This window comes from Ictalurus punctatus, chromosome 14 (assembly GCF_001660625.3).
Source record: "Ictalurus punctatus breed USDA103 chromosome 14, Coco_2.0, whole genome shotgun sequence".
NCBI classification, from domain to species: domain Eukaryota; kingdom Metazoa; phylum Chordata; class Actinopteri; order Siluriformes; family Ictaluridae; genus Ictalurus; species Ictalurus punctatus.
In genome coordinates, this window is record NC_030429.2 from 18,512,082 (window position 1) to 18,530,746 (window position 18,665).

At 40.1% G+C, this 18,665-nt stretch overlaps 1 protein-coding gene across 3 annotated transcripts in view; it reads left to right on the forward strand.

Annotated features, from left to right (window-relative positions):
• wwox (WW domain containing oxidoreductase) overlaps positions 1–18,665 on the forward strand; it is a 177,486-nt gene that overhangs the window by 46,988 nt on the left and 111,833 nt on the right. For all 3 annotated transcript variants that reach the window (XM_017485071.3, XM_053685888.1, XM_017485069.3), the window contains exons 7-8: positions 6,016–6,201; positions 9,611–9,875. In XM_017485071.3, coding sequence (XP_017340560.1) covers positions 6,016–6,201; positions 9,611–9,875 — 451 coding nt within the window. The remainder of the gene's footprint in view (positions 1–6,015; positions 6,202–9,610; positions 9,876–18,665) is intronic.

The window sequence follows — 18,665 nt, forward strand, 5'->3', positions numbered from 1 at the left end:
GCCATCTTACCACACACCCAACACGCACTGTGCAGTTCAAACCCTAATGAGGCCGTATTGGTCATTTGGCGCACTCTCAGAATGCTGTTGTGGAAAGTGACCCAAAAGGAGAATGGACTGGAATGAAATGATGAGTGAGCTGAATTTACAGTATTTGATGAGAAACTGACTCGACTCATGCTGCTTTTCTGTGGTGGATGTGTCTGTACTAGTGTGGTTTCTCTACTCTGCCAGGGCTGAGTGAAGGAAGCGACAGCCTTGGCTCTTGCAAATTTCTTGCCTCTCTTTGCTACAGTCCTCCACTAAGATCAGCTCTCTGGCTGCTCTAATGGAAGCTGATGGCATTTAATAAGAGAGAAAGATTAGCCCATTAGTCCAAGGCCATTTGGGACCCAAATCATTTACTTGGCCCAGTGACCCACAGTGACTGTGGAGATGGGGTTCAAACATGGCCTGACACACATGCAGGCCCAAGTAGCCTTCTCTTTACAGCTGAGGGTCCAGCATGGGCTCACGTTCCTGCTGCTCACCTGAACTGCACACATAGCCTTCTTTACTTTGGTGAATACTAAATGCAGTGTACGAGTGAATAGAATATAAATGTTCGTTCTCGCTTTGATCTTTATTACACTCATTTATCAAAAAGGTACAGACCGTATCCGCTTCAGGATGTCCGAATTTTGATCCTCAGAGATGCAGTAGTGCTATGTCATATAGCTCACCTATTGTACTTGTCAGCCACACCCACTGCATTTGAACCCCCATGATCTGTTCCCAGGTTTCAAATGATGGAGCAACGTTTTTCTTTTCTATCAAGGTTGTTTTTCTTTGTTAGTTGTGGGCTTGTGTGTGTGTGTGTGTGTGTGTGTGTGTGTGTCCCAGAGGAGGAAGAGTAGATTAATCCATCCATCCATTTTTTATACCGCTTATCCTACAGGGTCATGGGGAACCTGGAGTATGGGGCACCAATCACAGGGAACATGGGGCACAAAGCAGGGTACACCCTGGACAGGGTGCCAGTCCACAGGGCACAATCACATACACATTCTCACACCTATTCATACACTATGGACAATTTGGACATGCCAATCAGCCTATATGTCTTTGGACTGGGGGAGGAAACCGGAATACCCCGAGGAAACCCCCGCAGCACAGGGAGAACGTGCAAACTCCGTGCACACACAGGGCAGATAAACACTAAGCCACGGTGCACACACAAGAGTAGATTAATTCGCATCAGAATAGGAAGCTGCTGAGGTGTGAATGGCAGCAGGCAGCTGGTGAAGGTGCCTCCCACCCCCCATTTCTGCTTCCAACAATTACACACAGTACTAGTTAATGAAATGCAATCTATACTTTTCTCAAACATTTCTTTCTCTTGGTCTCTTTCTTCTCCTCAGTATATTAAACACTAGGCTTGTCTGGTGGAATGATTTAATCATCTCTACACAATATTACACTGCCACGATAGCCAATGACGTTTACTCTGATTATAATACATTGGCAGACCTGCCTACCTTTATGTATTTTGCGTAGGAGCTCGTAAATGGAACATGCTAGTAAGTATGCTAGTAAACGCTTTGAGAAGCAGCAGAGCAGTAAAAAATGTCCGCCATGTGGAGATTAGACAACCGATTTGTAAAAGCATTATATTGAAAACATGCTGTTATTTATTTTTCTGTTCAATATACGTTACTAAGGAATCACCTAAAAATCCACCACAGTGTTCATGATTGCCTCTGCCAGCAAGCAGTTCCCGACTATTACACCTTCCCTATTTAAAGCTGAAATGGTATAAATTCTCACGTTCCTGTCTTTTTAGGCGATCGGTTCTGGATGAACCGTATTGCGATTTTCACGAGTCGGGAAAAAAATCACATCACAAGCCTATTACATACACATATTTATGCATATTCGTTTTTTCCCCCCTCTTCTTCTGTGTAATTAACTTCGGCACAATGTCGTTACTGTTCCAGTAAAGCTTTTTGTACATGATGTTTTATTATCTCAAACATACAGTGGAATGTCCTCCATTTTTGGGCTCAAACTCCTCCCCCATATCACTCTTTGCTTGTGTATTAGATGTCCCTCCATAGTAACATTATTACCTTGATGAGCTCTGAATATCAACTGCCAAGTCAGGGATGCAATCTAATTTAGCCCTTACTGTAAAAAAGAAAAAGAAAGAAGTGTGTGCGCACGTCTGTGTGTGTGTATTTTAAATCTCTGCTCTGCTACACCAGCCCTTTGTGTAGATCATAAACAGAGCCCCTTAATAGTAGGTGGTCAGAGAAGAGGGAGAAAAGGTAATCTCTCTTTTATGTGGGGAGATTATTCTCAGGTCAAAGGTCATGCCCTGGGGGTTCTTTTAAAGTAAATATGTAGGATTATTTCTCCCTGCTCCCTCGTTACCGCCCCCGCTAGCCCAGCATGTAAATTGCACATCTGCGGCAGACCCCCTCGATCGCGTTAATAAGTTTAAAGGGAGTTTTTACATTATGTGGGCTTGCCTATTAAAGCCGTTTGTTAGCTTTTTGCTTATGAGGACAGACCTGGCAGGGAGCTGTATTAAGAGAGTGAGGCTGCTGTAAAGGCATGTTGTTAAATCACAGGCCACACACCAGGAGAATTAGCCTGAGTTTATGGGGCAAACAGCAATACGTGGTCCTCTCTCCCACCGAGGCTCATTCAATCAGCCACCTCATATATGAAACTTGTGGTGGGGGATGTTCTACTGTAGGAAGTGATCCTGTTACCTGCCCTCTGAAGCTTTTCCCTGTCATCATCATTACGGGGGCTTTCATTGTCTTTTCCCTTCTCTTTTGACCCAGATGCTGACAGGAAACACTGCTCTCGAACATGGTGGATAAATAATTCATATTAAGCATGTTATGATAAGATTGAGGATTTATTTAGAAATAAATAAATAAATAAATATGAATCATCTTATAGTTAATGGTGTCTGGTGCTGCTGTTGTCATGTGTATGTGCCTGCCCATGGGATCAGACGTTCTGCAGTTCAGTGGTAATCGCAAACATGTTCTTCTTCCGTTACGTGCCTTTCGACCAAAGCGTGAAAGTCATAAAGTTTTATAGTATTCACTGAGAAGTCCAATCATCCCCTCCTCTGGCATCATGCTTCATTAAGTCTCATGTAGAATCTGTGCATGCATGTCAGTCAGTGGGTGCGAGGGCCCACCTTCAGATAGCTGTGTTTTATTTTAGGAGGGGTTGCTACACCTTAGAGTCACTCTTTATATTCGTATATGTGCCTTTTCTGTTAGAGGTCGACCGATAGTGGATTCTACAGATGCCAATAAGCTGGGCAGCACCTCCCGATAACCAATTAATCAAGCGATAGTTTTTCAAATTGATTCTGAATGAAAACAGAACACTCAAAGTAAAACATTGCTGAACTTTATTACAAAAATAAACAGCATTGACAGTAGCATGAAAATGTACTGTATTTTTTAAAATGAAATAAATATATAAAGTTTAATATATCTTAGCTATTAGTAAACGTTAATGTAAACAAAAGAGATGCATTCAAACTGAACCAAAAAGTAATGCTCCAAATAACAGATAGCAATAGATACCTCCAAAATGAATCAAAAAACACTTCAAATGTCACAACAAAATTTGTCAGTGATGGTTTTTATTTCGCCTCTAGAGGTTGCTCTCGTACTGTATAATGACAGCGGACCCTTCTCAGCCGCTATGCGACGGACGCAACCGGGAAAAAAAGATCAGTGTGGATTTTTGCCGATAATCAGCAACCGGTTATCAGTGCCGATTGATCAGTAAAACCGATCCATCGGTCGACCTCTACTTTCTGTTAATCACTCTTAAAGAGATTAAAAAGAAGTTCCTAATGCTGTTGAACAGTTATCTGCCTTTCCCTTATATCCGGTCTAGGAATACCGTGGTTGCTGTGTGTGATTTCTGGCAAACAGACGAAAAATACAAAAATGGGTTACACTTTGGCAGCTCAGCTTTAACAAGCCATAATATATTCCACGAACACAACGTGGGAGTGTTTTATTTCCTTTTTAATTTTGCTTAGGCTGTCTTCCTGCAAAGATCACGCTGGATAAGGGGAAAGTTTAACAAATTAAAAATCAATCTGCCATTCATTACTTCAACCTTGCTAGTGAAGTGTGATGTTCTCACACAGGGATTGTCAGGCGTTGATCAAGTTGCTGAATAGCTATGTGCCATACAGAATGTAATCTTTAAAAGTCTGTAGTTTTAAGAACTATATATAGTAGAAAATGTAAAAATAAATAAATAAATATATATATATATATAAATAAAATAAAATTGCGTTTCCCCAGGCTGCCACACATTTAGAAATGAATAGCAGAGCTGATTTTACGGATTTATATCCTCGATCATGCTTCAAGCCCATCAAGCAATCATTTGCAAGGCATTGCTTGGTTTTCTGTGATACTGTACTGTGCACACTTCCTACATCCCCTTGCTGGTGCGCTGATGCAGACGCTGGTGTTTCCTCTCTGAACCTGGGGGGAAACGCATCATGCATTCCTTTTTTTAATGTCATAGGGAAAGCTCATTATAGTTGGTGAATAACAATTCCTCCATTAATTTTCCAGCAACCAGTTTTTAATTAATAGTGCAGGCAGTTTTAAACACAGAGTACACAAATTGCCTCTGGCTCTCATAATTAATTCTAATGGAAGAAATTAAAAATTGGTGGGGTGGATTCAGATTGTTCTGCGGCGCCACCAAGGGTTCAAGACCAGTGGAGCGACTCTGTCAAAGGCAAGGATCTTCCAGCGATTTGAACTTTTCAGAGCACTTTTTCAGGATTGACAGATGTACCAGTATGTGGGATGACCTTGTTTTAGTTATCTGTTGGTTTATGTGTTGAAGTGATTCTGAGAACAGCCCAGAACAGCCTTCAGAAAAGCTTTGAGCATTTGTGGTTGTTCTGAACTGTGAGAATCTTACTCGTCTATCAAACTGGTCTGCTCCTGCGACATTTCGAAAGCGATCAGCATCTTGGCGCTTTTGTTTTCAGCCTCATTCATGGATGGCAATATAGAACTGCATCATCTCCTGATAAACACTTATTCGAAGCATGTTCTGAATGAATTGTTGACATAACATAATCTAGTTTTATGTATTCCAAGCATTCACTTGGACCTCATTTAAAGTAGGACATCTGAGTCAACATGTCCCATGTTATGATATAAACTTGACAGTCCAGCTATGTTAGGAAGCTAAGCTAAACTTTACTCTGCAAAACAAATCCTAAACACTGCTTTCATAATGTTAGCATTTTATACAAATGCCTATTGTGCCTTACAGAAATGGTCAATGAGTCATGATCGAGAATCGTATCCGTTCTAAGCTAAGCTAAAAAAAAATGTGATTGCTGTTTCATTGAGAATTGTGCAGCTGTCCTATGACGTGTGTATTTCAGCTTTAATTCCCCAAATCTCAGACATTAATGTACTCATCTGAGGACATGAGGGGAAAAGAGATGTCCTAAGATGCCTCTGTGAAGTAGCTCTCATCTTTCTTCAAGCTGATTTAGCTGATCCTACAGAGTGGCTGCAGCTCCAGCTGGATTCCAGCCCAGATGTCAGCTGACACCATTAGCTGCTTTCTCGCACCCGCTGCCTTCCTCTCTCGCCTTTCACAGCCATTGTCCTACCTCTTTCACCTTTCTCCCCTCTTGTGCTGTTTTCCCTCTCTCTGTTTCCACCAGAACAGCACTGCACATCCTGTGCTGTTTTCAGGGAACTGGGTTATTTTTAAACGTGCTATTTTTGACCGCTAGCTCTGGGTTCCAAGAATATCACGATGCAAAAATAGGGAAAATAATTCTGATCACCTGTTATGTTGTTTAACTCAGTATTTCTCATGTAGGGGATGTGCTTCCTTTTTTTTTCTCCAATTTTGTTGTCAGGAACAATTTAAACAAATGTCATACTGTATGGGAGTGTTAATTGTAAAGTGTGTGCTGTGTCTCTGTATGTGTGTGTGTAGGCCCCTGCACATCCTGGTGTGTAATGCGGCGGTGTGTACGCAGCCATGGCGTCTGACGGAGGACGGGTTGGAGTCTACCTTCCAGATCTGCCATCTGGGCCACTTCTATCTGGTGCAGCTGCTGCAGAACGTGCTGGGGCGTTCGGCTCCTGCCCGTGTGGTAGTGCTGTCCTCCGAATCTCACAGGTCAGAACTTCCTGTACCCTCTCTTCCCACTTTCGCGGCCTGAACAAGCTAAATCCTTAAATCCAGCATGGAAAGAAATGATGATGTGTATAACATGGCTTCAATAGGTGTCATTTCGCATTCAGTCATTTTACCATTGCACTTTGCCAATATATGATATAATTTGCAAAGCTTTAGTACTGAGTACTCAATCAGACAGGTGAGTGAAGCAGAAGGGAGTAGAAACTTTGAGATTTGGAGATGTAAAGTGCTTGGTGGTTTTACTTACACATATCGCTGATGCTCAGTAACTAAACATACATGTAGGTCAGCAACATCTCATGGCTAATTTAACTGTCTCACATTTATCAACTCCACTTAACAGCAAACAGTTTACAGCTGACTTCAACTTGAACATACACTTATATTATGATGTTGCATTTTAACAAAGCCTTGTCTCACGTACCTTTCTGGTGAAGTATGAATAAAACCGGAATAGTATTGCCGTGATTGATCTAACCTACTCGCCTCCACCCTGTGTGTGCGGAGTTTGCACGTTCTCTCCGTGATTCGGCGTTTACTCCGGGCACTCCGGTTTCCTCCCCGAGTCCAAAGACATGCCTTCTAGGCTGATTGGCTTTTTCCAAATTGTCTGTAGTGTGTGAATGTGTTTGCGATTGTGCCCTTCGTTGAGTCGGTACCCCGTCCAGGGTGGCCCCTTCCTTGACCCTGGTACGGAAAACGGATGGCTGGATGGATGGATCTAACCTACTGAAATGCTTCAGCGTTTAAGCACTAGATTAGTGTGTCTGTAGTACAGTGGTGGAACGCATGAGTGGAGAGGTGTTTCCTATAAGTACACTGAATTGGTTGGGCAGGGACGGGGACATGAAGCACACCAATCTTAAAAATAGTTTGAGGGTGATGGAGAAAGGTCAAAATAATGGCAGGAGCATCATTTTGAGGACAGAGGTTGTCCAAAGACTCGTTACCGTTTAGGAAGAGAAAATAACAATGTTTCTCCTTCACAGTTATCCTTCTCACTAGAATCTCCCACCATTACTCATCCCCTAACCTCTTAACGATAAAGGCTGACTGAGCTTAGACATACACCTACTACTACTGTACGGTCATTTCCCTCACAGTGTGCAGTTCAAATGAAACATTCCTTAATGTTCTTGTGATCTCTTCTACGCTGCTCACACTGATTCATTAGCTTTAATACGAGCCATTTTCACTTCAGTGGTTTGACGATTGACCTGGGGAAAACGACATTTTGGTACTTAGGCACTGATTAAAACCTTGACCTGGTTAGACAGGTGGGTGAAGCAGAGAAGGAAAAGGGTATTGAGCGTTGGGAAAATAAACTTAAGACTTTATCTGCCGTGTTAAACTGAGGCTTAGGGAACAGAGCGACCGACAGGCCCTGGACGTTTCCACAAGGATAATATGATCTGAATATTAAACTGATAATACGATGAAAGAAAATGCTGCTGCAAACACACTCACTCCTCCGTCCTTTTAATGTAAGCCAGGATTCTGTTGCACTGTGGTCTTTACATACTACCGTTGTCTTTTTTTGGTGCTGCCCCTAGTCTTCTTTAGCTATGAAATGACTTGTTTCTTGTGCGTAAAGAATTATATCAGAGAACTGAGACTGAGCATGCGTGTAAGATGGTACAGTGAGTGTTAAAAGATAGTGTTTGAATCGAATGGACATAATCAGTGTCCCTCAGTGCACATCTTTGTCACTACACATACACAAGCCTGGTGCTATGGGCCTGAAGCAGCGGAGAAAGGTTTTGTACGGGAAAGAACCAGCGTGCAGCTGTTGTTCGTTAATTAACCAGAGATATAACATGCCAAACCACAACCCAACATAGGCACATGGGGCTTGTCAACAGCAAATGATACAGTTTGATTGGCTGCTGCATAATGGCTTTAGTGAAAATGTAAATGTTGACTCTGTTTAAAGAGAGAGATGAGCCTGGAACAATTAGACATAAACTCCTTGGGAGAGAGAATTTCTTACAGTAAACCATCTCTCCAAGCTTTAACCACGCACACACACACACACACACACACACACACACACACACACACACGCACGCGTACATATACACACAGCTTTGTGTTCATGAAGCCTTGTCAAACATCTGGTGTTTAACAGCTCATTCGGAGCCAATTAAACAACATCATGTCACAGCTTTGATTTGCATTAAGCTAAGCCAGGTTGTAACAGTGCTGGAAACGCAGGCCTTAGCCTTTTTTTAGAATTTTTTTTTTTAGTTTTTGTTTAAACACTAGTCCTGGCCGCCGCTTTTTTTTTTTTCTTAAAATTTTTTTTTCCCCCTGTTAGATTTTCTCTAACTTTTTGTAAGAAGATCTTTCACAACGTTAACCTTGAATGTAAATCGGGATTCTGATAGCATGGCGTTTGATGGAAACTGAGGTTTGGGCTGTGTTCACAATCCCAGGTTAAAAGTAACCCTAATCCACATTTCTGCCTTAATGTGACACAGATCTGATTTTGTTTTCAGGACTATATGGACACAAAAAAAAATCCGATCTTTTCAAATCAGACCTGAGCCACTTTTGTATGTAATAACAATAATAATAAACTTAATTTTATATGGCGCCTTTAAACTCAACTTCTCAAAGCGCTGTACACGAAAGAAACAGTGCATGGAAAAAAATGATTTAATAAGAGTTATTAAGAATAAAAACAACAATAATACTACTACTACTACTAATTATAAAAAAAATAGATATAAAAATAGATATCCAATATGTGGCCGTGTGACATGGGAACGGTCAGACCAGAATTTGTGTGACTTTTTCCTAATGGCTATGTGCATATTGCTGTCGTTGTCATTGTCTAGTCTTGGCAGCTTGGGAAAATGATAATGGAGGACAATAAAACTAGAAATAACCTTCCAAAACTGAGTCCTGTAGTCAAGCAGGTGAGAAATGAATTTCCACAAACGGGGCATTTCAGGGGAACAGGTGTGTTCTCGTTCAAATCAGGGTCGCAGTTATGAATGTGAACCGTCAAGATGGACCGATCCGATCTGAGAGGAATCGTGCATAGAAGCTTGTAATGTGAACAGCGCTCGCAGCCTCGATTATATGATATCCATGATTTAATTGCCGATATCTGTCTTATCCTGTAGCCCGAATGCAGTGTGTTTTATTTTTCAGGATTGTCAAATCAGTGCAAGTTAGAAGGGTTTATCAGTGAAAGTGAAAAAGAATAAACGAATAACCGTCATCAGCAAAACACTGGAGTAAACATTTTACATGCGTAGCATGAAATCAACATCATTACTCTAAAAATACAGGAGTGAAAGGTTTCAGAGAAGTCCTGTTGGCGGCTATTCAAATCATGCTGCACCTATTTTCAGTCTCGTCTCGTCTCCTGTCGCTGTAGGTTCACAGATCTGCTGGACTCTTGTGGAAAGATGGATCTGACTCTGCTTTCGCCATCCCAGAAGGAGTACTGGTCCATGCTGGCCTACAACAGGGCCAAGCTCTGCAACATCCTTTTCTCCAATGAGCTGAACCGTCGCCTCTCTCCTCATGGGGTCACTTCCAACGCTGTGCACCCTGGGAACATGATGTATACTTCCATCCACCGCAGCTGGTGGCTCATGACCTTCCTTTTCAATCTGGCACGCCCCTTCACCAAGTCCATGGTAAGGACTGGCTGCTTCTCTACATATTTGCACGCCTTAACGTTACTCCTCTGTGTTTGCTGTAATGACTGAAACGTGATGAATCCACATATTTTTGGGGATTGGGGAATTTAGAGACCTCGATGGTAGAAGTATATGATTGCAAGTAACTCCTGGAAGAACAGTTGGCTGTACAGATTAATCTGATGGCTGCAAGTGACAGAATGGCCTCAAAATGGCCGCAAGTGCAAATGGCCTCACCACGCCATCATTAATACCAGCTGGAAGATTTAAATATTAAATGAAAAAAAGAATTCACATGATGGTGAATCTTTTGGAGAATACCGATGTAGAGTTGTAGACATTTATTAATGCTACAAAAAAGTTATATATGCATGCACACACACACACATACATACATACACACAGATATTATTGCCATTTGTGCTGAAGCAGGCTATGCTTGCATCTTTCTTTTCTTTCTTTCTTTTTTATTTTTATTTTATGTTTACGTTGCAGTGTGATTTCAGAGATGTGTCCTGGACCGACTCTGTGCATATGCATGTGTGAATGTGTGTGTGTGTGTGTGTGTGCAGCTGACAGGCTCATATAGCTTATTGTGGCATAAATCAGATGAGTAGCTCTTCCTGCGGACCATCTTTTAGCCAGAAGCTGGAAGTCACACACACTTAGAGAGCCAAACTATAAAACCGAACATCATCATAAATCATAACCCATATCTGCTGCTCATACACCTCTGGCCCTTTCTTCCTGTCATCGTATGCTTTAGGCCACACATTGCATTTGACATATGCTGTGTTTTAAATATGACCACTTTTGTGATGCATGCTTCTTTCCCTTTTAAAAAAAATAAAAAAAATTCTTTGTATGTTGTGCAGGAACATTTAGTCAACAAGATTATTTTTTATTTTGAGGGTGTGTCCACTGCTCTAACACAGCAGCGCAGGCAGGCAGCAGTTGACTCGTAGCCGATACCGAATTCTTCTTCTTCTCTGTTAGCTGGATCACATTAATATCTTTGATGGAATATCAGATTATATTAATAAGAAAATAACACCGTAAAAACGACTAACTATAAAATCTCAGAACACATACAAAAAAGACATCGGTAATAATTCCCATCCTTTGCTGATGTTAAATTTGACATAATAATGACCCCGTTTCTACAACAAAACATTTCCTCGTATCTTCCTGGCTCAAATGCGTTTGCCCTGCTCCTCTCTCTGCTGACCTGCCCTGACTGTAGATATCAAAGACTTTAATATAAAACCTGCTATTGTTTTATTTATTGGCAATGCCGATATGAAGACGGTATGATTTTTAATTGCTTGCAAACACATCGGAGGTCCAGAGAGACCTGTTCAAGGTTGCAAACATAAGCATAATGCTGGCAGGAAGAGGCTCGAAACAATATTAAACCCGAATGCGGCTTGTCTTTTTATAATAGGCTGTGGAAGATTCATATCGGACCGAATAACGTCTCCTGTTTAGCGGTTCAAATATGTGAACAGGGGCAGCCTGTGATGTACTGTAGTCAATGACGTGTGCTTACAGAAGTGAGAATTTGTGGATTGTAGAGGACATTTCAGATGGTCCACACACATTGGGCATTGTTTTCTGAGCAAATCCTCTACATAAGAAACAAAGCTAGGAAGCAGTGCCAGGTTTGTTCTATTCGAAAAATCATTCCAGGTAGCGCTACTGCAAAAGAAAATCCTCTCGAGTAGATGTATGTGATCCCGAGGAGACGTAAGTACTCACCCTGAAATGCTGCCTTTCATTTCTGGAACCTGTGAAGAGAAACATACTTTGGATTACATTTCTAAATTCAGCACATCCTTTGATATCATGATGTATGATTTTTAGATGTGCTTTTGCTGAGTTGAGAAAGTCATCTACACAGCAGAAGTGCAATTTATTATATCAGGCTAATAACTATCTCTCTTTCGATTGCTTTCTTTAATCTTATCTGAAAGTAGAGCCGGTTGTTCCAGAGTCGGACGTTAACGCCATGTTAGATCTGTACACTGAATGAAGATGTTGTCATTTCGATATGGAAAATGGTGCTTAACAGCTATGAAAGAATGGCAAGTACTGATTATAATAATGCCTGTCCCCTTCTTAATATGGAAATATGGCGTAACCATTAAAGACACACACACAAAAAAAAAAACCCCAGCAAAAATGGTGGATCGGATCTCGGAGAAAACATATCGGCTGTCGGCTTATGTAACAAATGACAAAGATTGGAATTAGATTTGGAAAAGAAATATATCTGTTGGAACAGGAAATATTCACCAAGAGACTTTTTTTTTTTCCTTTTCTTTTGTTAGGATTGCTTTCATTAAGCCTTTATTTATACTTGTGTTATTATAGTTATTGTGATGTAAGTGATTTTTGTGTGAAAGTGTTTAAAACTGCTTCAGTAGAAAAAAACAAAAAAACATCTTTAAGGTTATTCATTTTTAAAGAAAAAATATTGGATGGGTACCGGTGCAGATACTCAAGGTTTTAGTGAACATTGGATTAGTTCAACAAAACAGACTTCCTGTTAAATCCATCATGAACTTTCTTGTACTTTCACACTATCCGTTGTTACCCAGATGAGGACGGGTTCCCTTCTGAGTCTGGATCCTCTCAAGGTTTCTTCCTCGTATCATCTTAGGGAGTTTTCCCTCGCCACTGGCTCACTCAATAGGGATAAATTCACACACTTTAAATCGGTATCCTGTGTTTATATGTTTCTGTAAAGCCGCTTTGAGACAATGCCCATTGTTAAAAGCGCTATACAAATAAAATAAAATTGAATTAAATTCGGTATTGAAATTGGAAAAAAATCTCTATTTTCACTGACAATACTCCAGAAAAATGTATTATGAATTAAACATTTAAAAATATAATAATAATAACACCAATAATAATAACAATAATAATAACAATAATGATGATAATAATAATAATAATAGTACGTTATTGTTATTATTATCATTATTTAAATAATACTATAATAAAGCAATAATATAAAACCTATTATTATTTTCTTATTATTATTATTACTGTGTGTACTTGTGCAAGGTCAATTATCTAGGTAAAGTGTAAAAGTGTTTACTGCAATATTATCCTCCGTGTGCATTTCCCATTTGACAGCCATAACCTTTTTGTTTGTGTTGTCAGACAGCTGTTTTACCATGTTTTGCATGACATTTCTGCGATGTCTGGCCTTGGTGGCACACGACTAATGGCTGTGTGATGATTTGGGAGAGAGGGCTGATGAGAAAGGGGGATTTGGAAACACAGTGGTCCAATCAGCTTCCCCTCCCCTCCTCTCCCCTCCATGTGGACCCTTTACAGGGAGCGTGCCCCACGTCTGACTGCATGCTTTCAGCATTTTAGGGCAATTATTTTCCCCAGGATTGTGCCTCAGGCTTTCAGCTACCTTTTTACATATGCACGGGCTGAACTTTTGACCACGGCCCAATAGTCGTATATTAGCCAGCAGTTTGCTCTTAAAGGGAGACTTTAACAAGTTCCTCTGTGCATTGGCACTTGTCTCGCCACTTGCCTGCAAGGTAATTTAACCAGGCTGCTGAGAGTCTCACTTCTTCCTTATGGGAGCTTAAATCTCTTTCTCTCTCTCTTTCTCTCTCTGTCTCTCAAGCCCTTTCCCTTGTGTCCTGTCCCTCCGCGTACTGTAGGTAGAGTAAGACAGAGAGGTCGTGCAGAGAGGAGAAGATGAAGATCGTACAGACTGTAGTGATGGATTTCTGTTCATGTCCAACTAACGAGGGTCCTGCTTCTATTAGCGCAGTCTATCTCTTTCCGTCTCTCCACATCTCCTTTTTTTTAATTGAAGTGTTATCACCCCAAGAGACTCGGCTTCATTGCGCTGATGTGTGCAGTGAAGGTGGCGCTTTGCATGTCTTCTTCCAGTTAGCGGTAGTGAGGTCAGGTGTTGTTCCTCTGTGCTTACGGGGCCCGTGACATGTGGCACAGCTGACAGGTGCTTACTGGAGCAGAGAGGAGAGGAGCAGAAGTCTCTCCACTACAACTGGGCCTAGTGAGCTGCCAGTAGCCCTAATAGACTCATAATTGGTGATTAGGGCCTTCTAAAAAAGCATTCAGAATTCTGCTACAGCTACAGCCTGCTTTCTCTTCGCGTTCCTCTATTCTCCAGGGTGTCTGCAGATCCTGAAAAAGTCTTAAAATGGCTTAAATTCCTTAATGTAAAAATAATGTCTTAATTAGCATTAAAATGTCTTCAGTTTATATTTCAAAGGTCTTAAAAATGGAACTGAACCGACACTGTAAAGCAGATTTAGATATTATTTTGGCTGGTTGCTGTTAGAGATGGTAAAGCGTGCGACCGTGTGACACCGAGAGTGTGTGTGTGGGGGTCATCTGTGTTTTAGAGCGGCTCTGGTCACAGTAAACGCCGCTCCACACCAACTTCATCCCTGTCTGTGCTGTGAGTCGCTTATAACCTGCATTTAGACACAACACACGCCTGATTTTATGTTTTAACACACTTTGGTTTTACGTTAGCATAATCTCAAACATTTTTGTGGGCAGAGGGTTACAACATTTCACCTGATTGGTAATGAGAAGTGAATCAAAAACAACTGCCGCCAACTAAAAGGAGGTCTTTCTGCAGTTTTCTGCCAAAATAAAAGCCAAAAGGTCTAACACACAAAAGTGAATTAAGTCAGAAATATATTACTATTGTTCTATTACTATTGTACCCCAAATAAAGATGATTAAAGTATTATTATTAAGTATTATTCAGTGTAATAGTAATATTACAAAATAGCAAAGTTTTTTAAAAATATAAATATATTTTCTTCTTTATTTTATGTATATTTATAACACTACATGTTACATTACCCTGGCATTAAATTACCAAAAAACCTCATAAACACTGCTGTGAGGGGGTTTCTAATACTGCTGCTGAGGGAGTGATGGTAAATTTGACATCTTTTTCTCTTCTGACTGCCGTAATCCATCTCTCTCTCTCTCTCTCTCTCTCTCTCTCTCTCTCTCTCTCTCTCTCTCTCTCTCTCTCTCTCTCTCTCTCTCTCTCTCTCTCTCTCTATATATATATATATATATATATATATATATATATATATATATATATATATATATATATAAACGTAAAATATATATTTTGTTTCTTTTCTTTCACTGTTGGAGCAAATGGTAATGTAAAAAGGATATTTGCTCTGGTCTTAGATATACCTGTATAGAGGTTTACCCTGCTATAGTTTACTTAAACCCAGAAACGGATGTATATTCATATATGTAATCCGTTATAGCTGATGTATCGTGTAGCATGGTTGAAGTGACGTGCAGGTCTTACGTCTGTTTGGAAATGTCTTGAATATAGTATTAAAAAGTATTACATTTGAAGTGCTGATACCTGCTGATACCCTGATTCTCACCTGATGTTTTGTGGCTTTGTGATTAGAAGAGCTCTTTCTGGCAACACAACACTTTCATTTTCCAAAAATGACCCGTCAAAGTAACCGGCAGCGGTGGTTTATTTCTGCGTGATTTCCTCGTGTGTAGTAAATTCAGATCATGTATGTCAACACCAGAGAGTGTGCAGGAGGTACTATGTACTCCATGTACTTCCGACTTCTAAGAGGCAACAGTCCCATTTGCTTCTATTGACATGTATGTCCCAGTGCAAACCTATTACCTGGATTATTGCCTACCAAGATTTAGGCTCCCATTTCATTAAAGCAAAGCATATACACGTACACTTGGTGGCTTTCTCTCTCCCTCTCTCTCTCTCTCTCTCTCACACACACACACACACACACACACACAGCAGCTCTCCACAGTGTGTGGCTCATTGCACTGAGGTAAATTGAGTAAATGGTTTTTTGTGGATTAGATGATGTGGCCGCGAGTGTGTCTGAATCGATAAGGAGGCCGTCAGAGGCTGGCAGGCAGCTTTCAAGCAGGACCAGTGGCTGTCATGTTGCACCGTTTGACCCCCCCCCCCCCCCCCCCCCCCCCAGTCAAAGTCACACAGCAACCCATTCATCTGAGACCTAATGCTATCTTCATCAAATGAGCTCAGCGTGCCCAACTGATTCGGTGTAAATGGAAGTAGAATGCTCAGGGACTCGGATAAACTTGTACGTGATTTAATTTCACACACATCCCATCAGGTGGACAGATAACATCGGATAATTAGGATCCTACACCTATCGTAGGATCCTCCTCCATCGTTTGTTTGTGTTATGTCTTAATATTCTATATTTGATCAAAATGCTTACTGTTTGTTTTTGAATAGACAGCATTTTGAGACACATATTGATATACAGTGTCTGTCAATAGGGGTTTAGGCTGGGGATTTTTCATACTATTTGTTTTTTTTTTAATGTGAATTTTAAATTTGCACATAAGAAGCCTCAATGGAAATGGCAGAAATTCTACATTTTATATTTTTAAGCTTACTTGAGCATGAAGCGCTGGCATATGGATAAAGAGATGTGATAAAGGGCTATGGAAACCAATTTTTCAAATACTTGATGACAAAGCAGTTGTGTTTCCATCTCTCCATTCACTGTGCCGTGTTGCACTGGCTCTTTTGATTACATGTTTTTGCACCCTTTTCAGAATATTTGCATAAAAGTAGTTGATGGAAGCCGAAAACTTATTTTCTTTTGGATATTCCGTTTAAATTTATGAAACCAAATTACACAGGACCGTGTTATTTTTAACAAAACAAAACAAAAAAAACATACTAAAATTGAATTTCAACGTATTCCTAAAACTGCTAAAACCTGCCAGAAATGTAATTCATAAAATAAAAAAAAAAACAACTTTGTGTTTTTTGTGTCTTTTCTCAATATCTTTATTCTCTTTTTTATTCCTATTGATTTTGTCTTTATTTTTGTTATATGTCTGTAATATTTGTTATATTGTGATTAGGTAGTTATCATTGTGTATATTACTTCTTTAAACTAAGACAGTATATAAAAATGCAAGAGTAATACTTCTATAACTACTACTAATAATAATATAAAGCTGCAATACATAACTATTGAGGATTTTATTGAGAGCTCTATAGTAGAAATGTGTTATATCGAGGAAAGAACATTTTTAGTAGTATAGCTTTAAATCACATTCCTTAATATCAGTAGTGCTCGTCACCACTCTGCCATGTGGATTCATCTTCTACAAGTCCCAAATGTCTTAAGAGGGTGTAATTATCCGCTGCCGGTTATTGTAGTCTCCATACTGTAAGCAAAATGAAACCTTTGTGCACAATATGACTTTCACAATTTCCGAATACTAACTGAATGACTCTAGCTTAACGTTAGCAATGACAAGGGAAAATCATTCCTGATGCTAACAGTGTAGTTAGGCATCTGAGTAGTTATCTAGGAGACACTCAGGAGGCACAGCAAGTCTGCAGAAAGAACAAGAATTTAGGTTGTGCTGGAAAGCGTCAGATACAATAATAATTATAATAATAGTAATAATAATAATAATAATTAACAAGTAACGTTTATTCCACTTTACCGTTTAAAGACAAAACGGCAAACATGCAGAACCTTCGGGGTCCCAGGCGCAAGAACACTGTGCTCTGGAGCCACTGGACAACACCGTTAGTAGCACTGACATTCGCTGATATTAGCTATCTCTGCAAAACAATTTAAGATTAGCTGTAAATTCAAAGCTAAGATGGTTTCAGCAGATCATTTCAGCAGATAACTGGTCAATTAGCAAATAACTTAAACATGTTCGGTAAGAAAACAGGCAGACTCTGCATTACAGATTCTCTGCATCACTTTCTTTTGAAAGCGTCACTAGGTCTGAAAATCTAAAGCAAAATGTATCCTAATCTTATTTCTGGCTCTGTCATGCTCCCATTTAGTCAAAATGTTTGTTTTTTTCTGCATCAACAATGCTACCAAGTCACCATTACTTATACATTATATTGGGATACCAAGTGTGATTATGTCTGAAAGTACCATACGTATTAGAAAACCCCATTGTGCCTTATAGAAATGACTTCCATAACTCCTTTGTGTTCCTGCCCCTCCCCAAGCCTTAGCCAATCATTCTCCTAGCTTTTCCTGTACAGCAGAGCAGACTGGGTGTGATTCTTCCCCCCCACACACTTCAGAATAAGACTGGCTTCCCAACTCTTGAGCGCTGTGACACTGCAATGATGGACTATTTTTCAAATTGATTTCAAAACTGTATGTAAGCAGGCGATCTTCCACCCTAGATTACCTATTGATTTTTAATATGAAAAGCTCATTATACAAGCAGTACTGCAACACAAAAAGCTAGCCAACCTTTGCATAAATCCTTTAATTGAATTCCCAGAGCCTGTGGTTCTACATTTTTTTAATTAAATCCATTTCTTTCTCTTTTTTTTTTCTTGTAAGTGTTGGTGTTTAATTTGCATGCTGTGAAGTGGGTCCTGTCCTAGATAAAGTGCCATTGATCCTTATTAAAGCTCACCTCTGGGCCTGCTGAAAACCAACTGGGAAAATTAAATGTGTTCATGGTGCATACACTTATTCCCTGCATGATCGGATTAGAGAGAGAGAGAGAGAGAGAGAGAGAGGAGGAAAATGAAGAGAGTGGAGAAGGAGAATGAGAGAAAGGCGGAGGCAGAGAGAGATGAAAAGATTGAGAGGAAAATGGAGAGAATTATTATTGATTTGGCAAATATTATTATATTATTTTCTCTAGCTCTAGCGAGGATACACATTTTGCTCGAAATGCTTACACGGTTTCATCACAAATGCTGCTGTATATTTT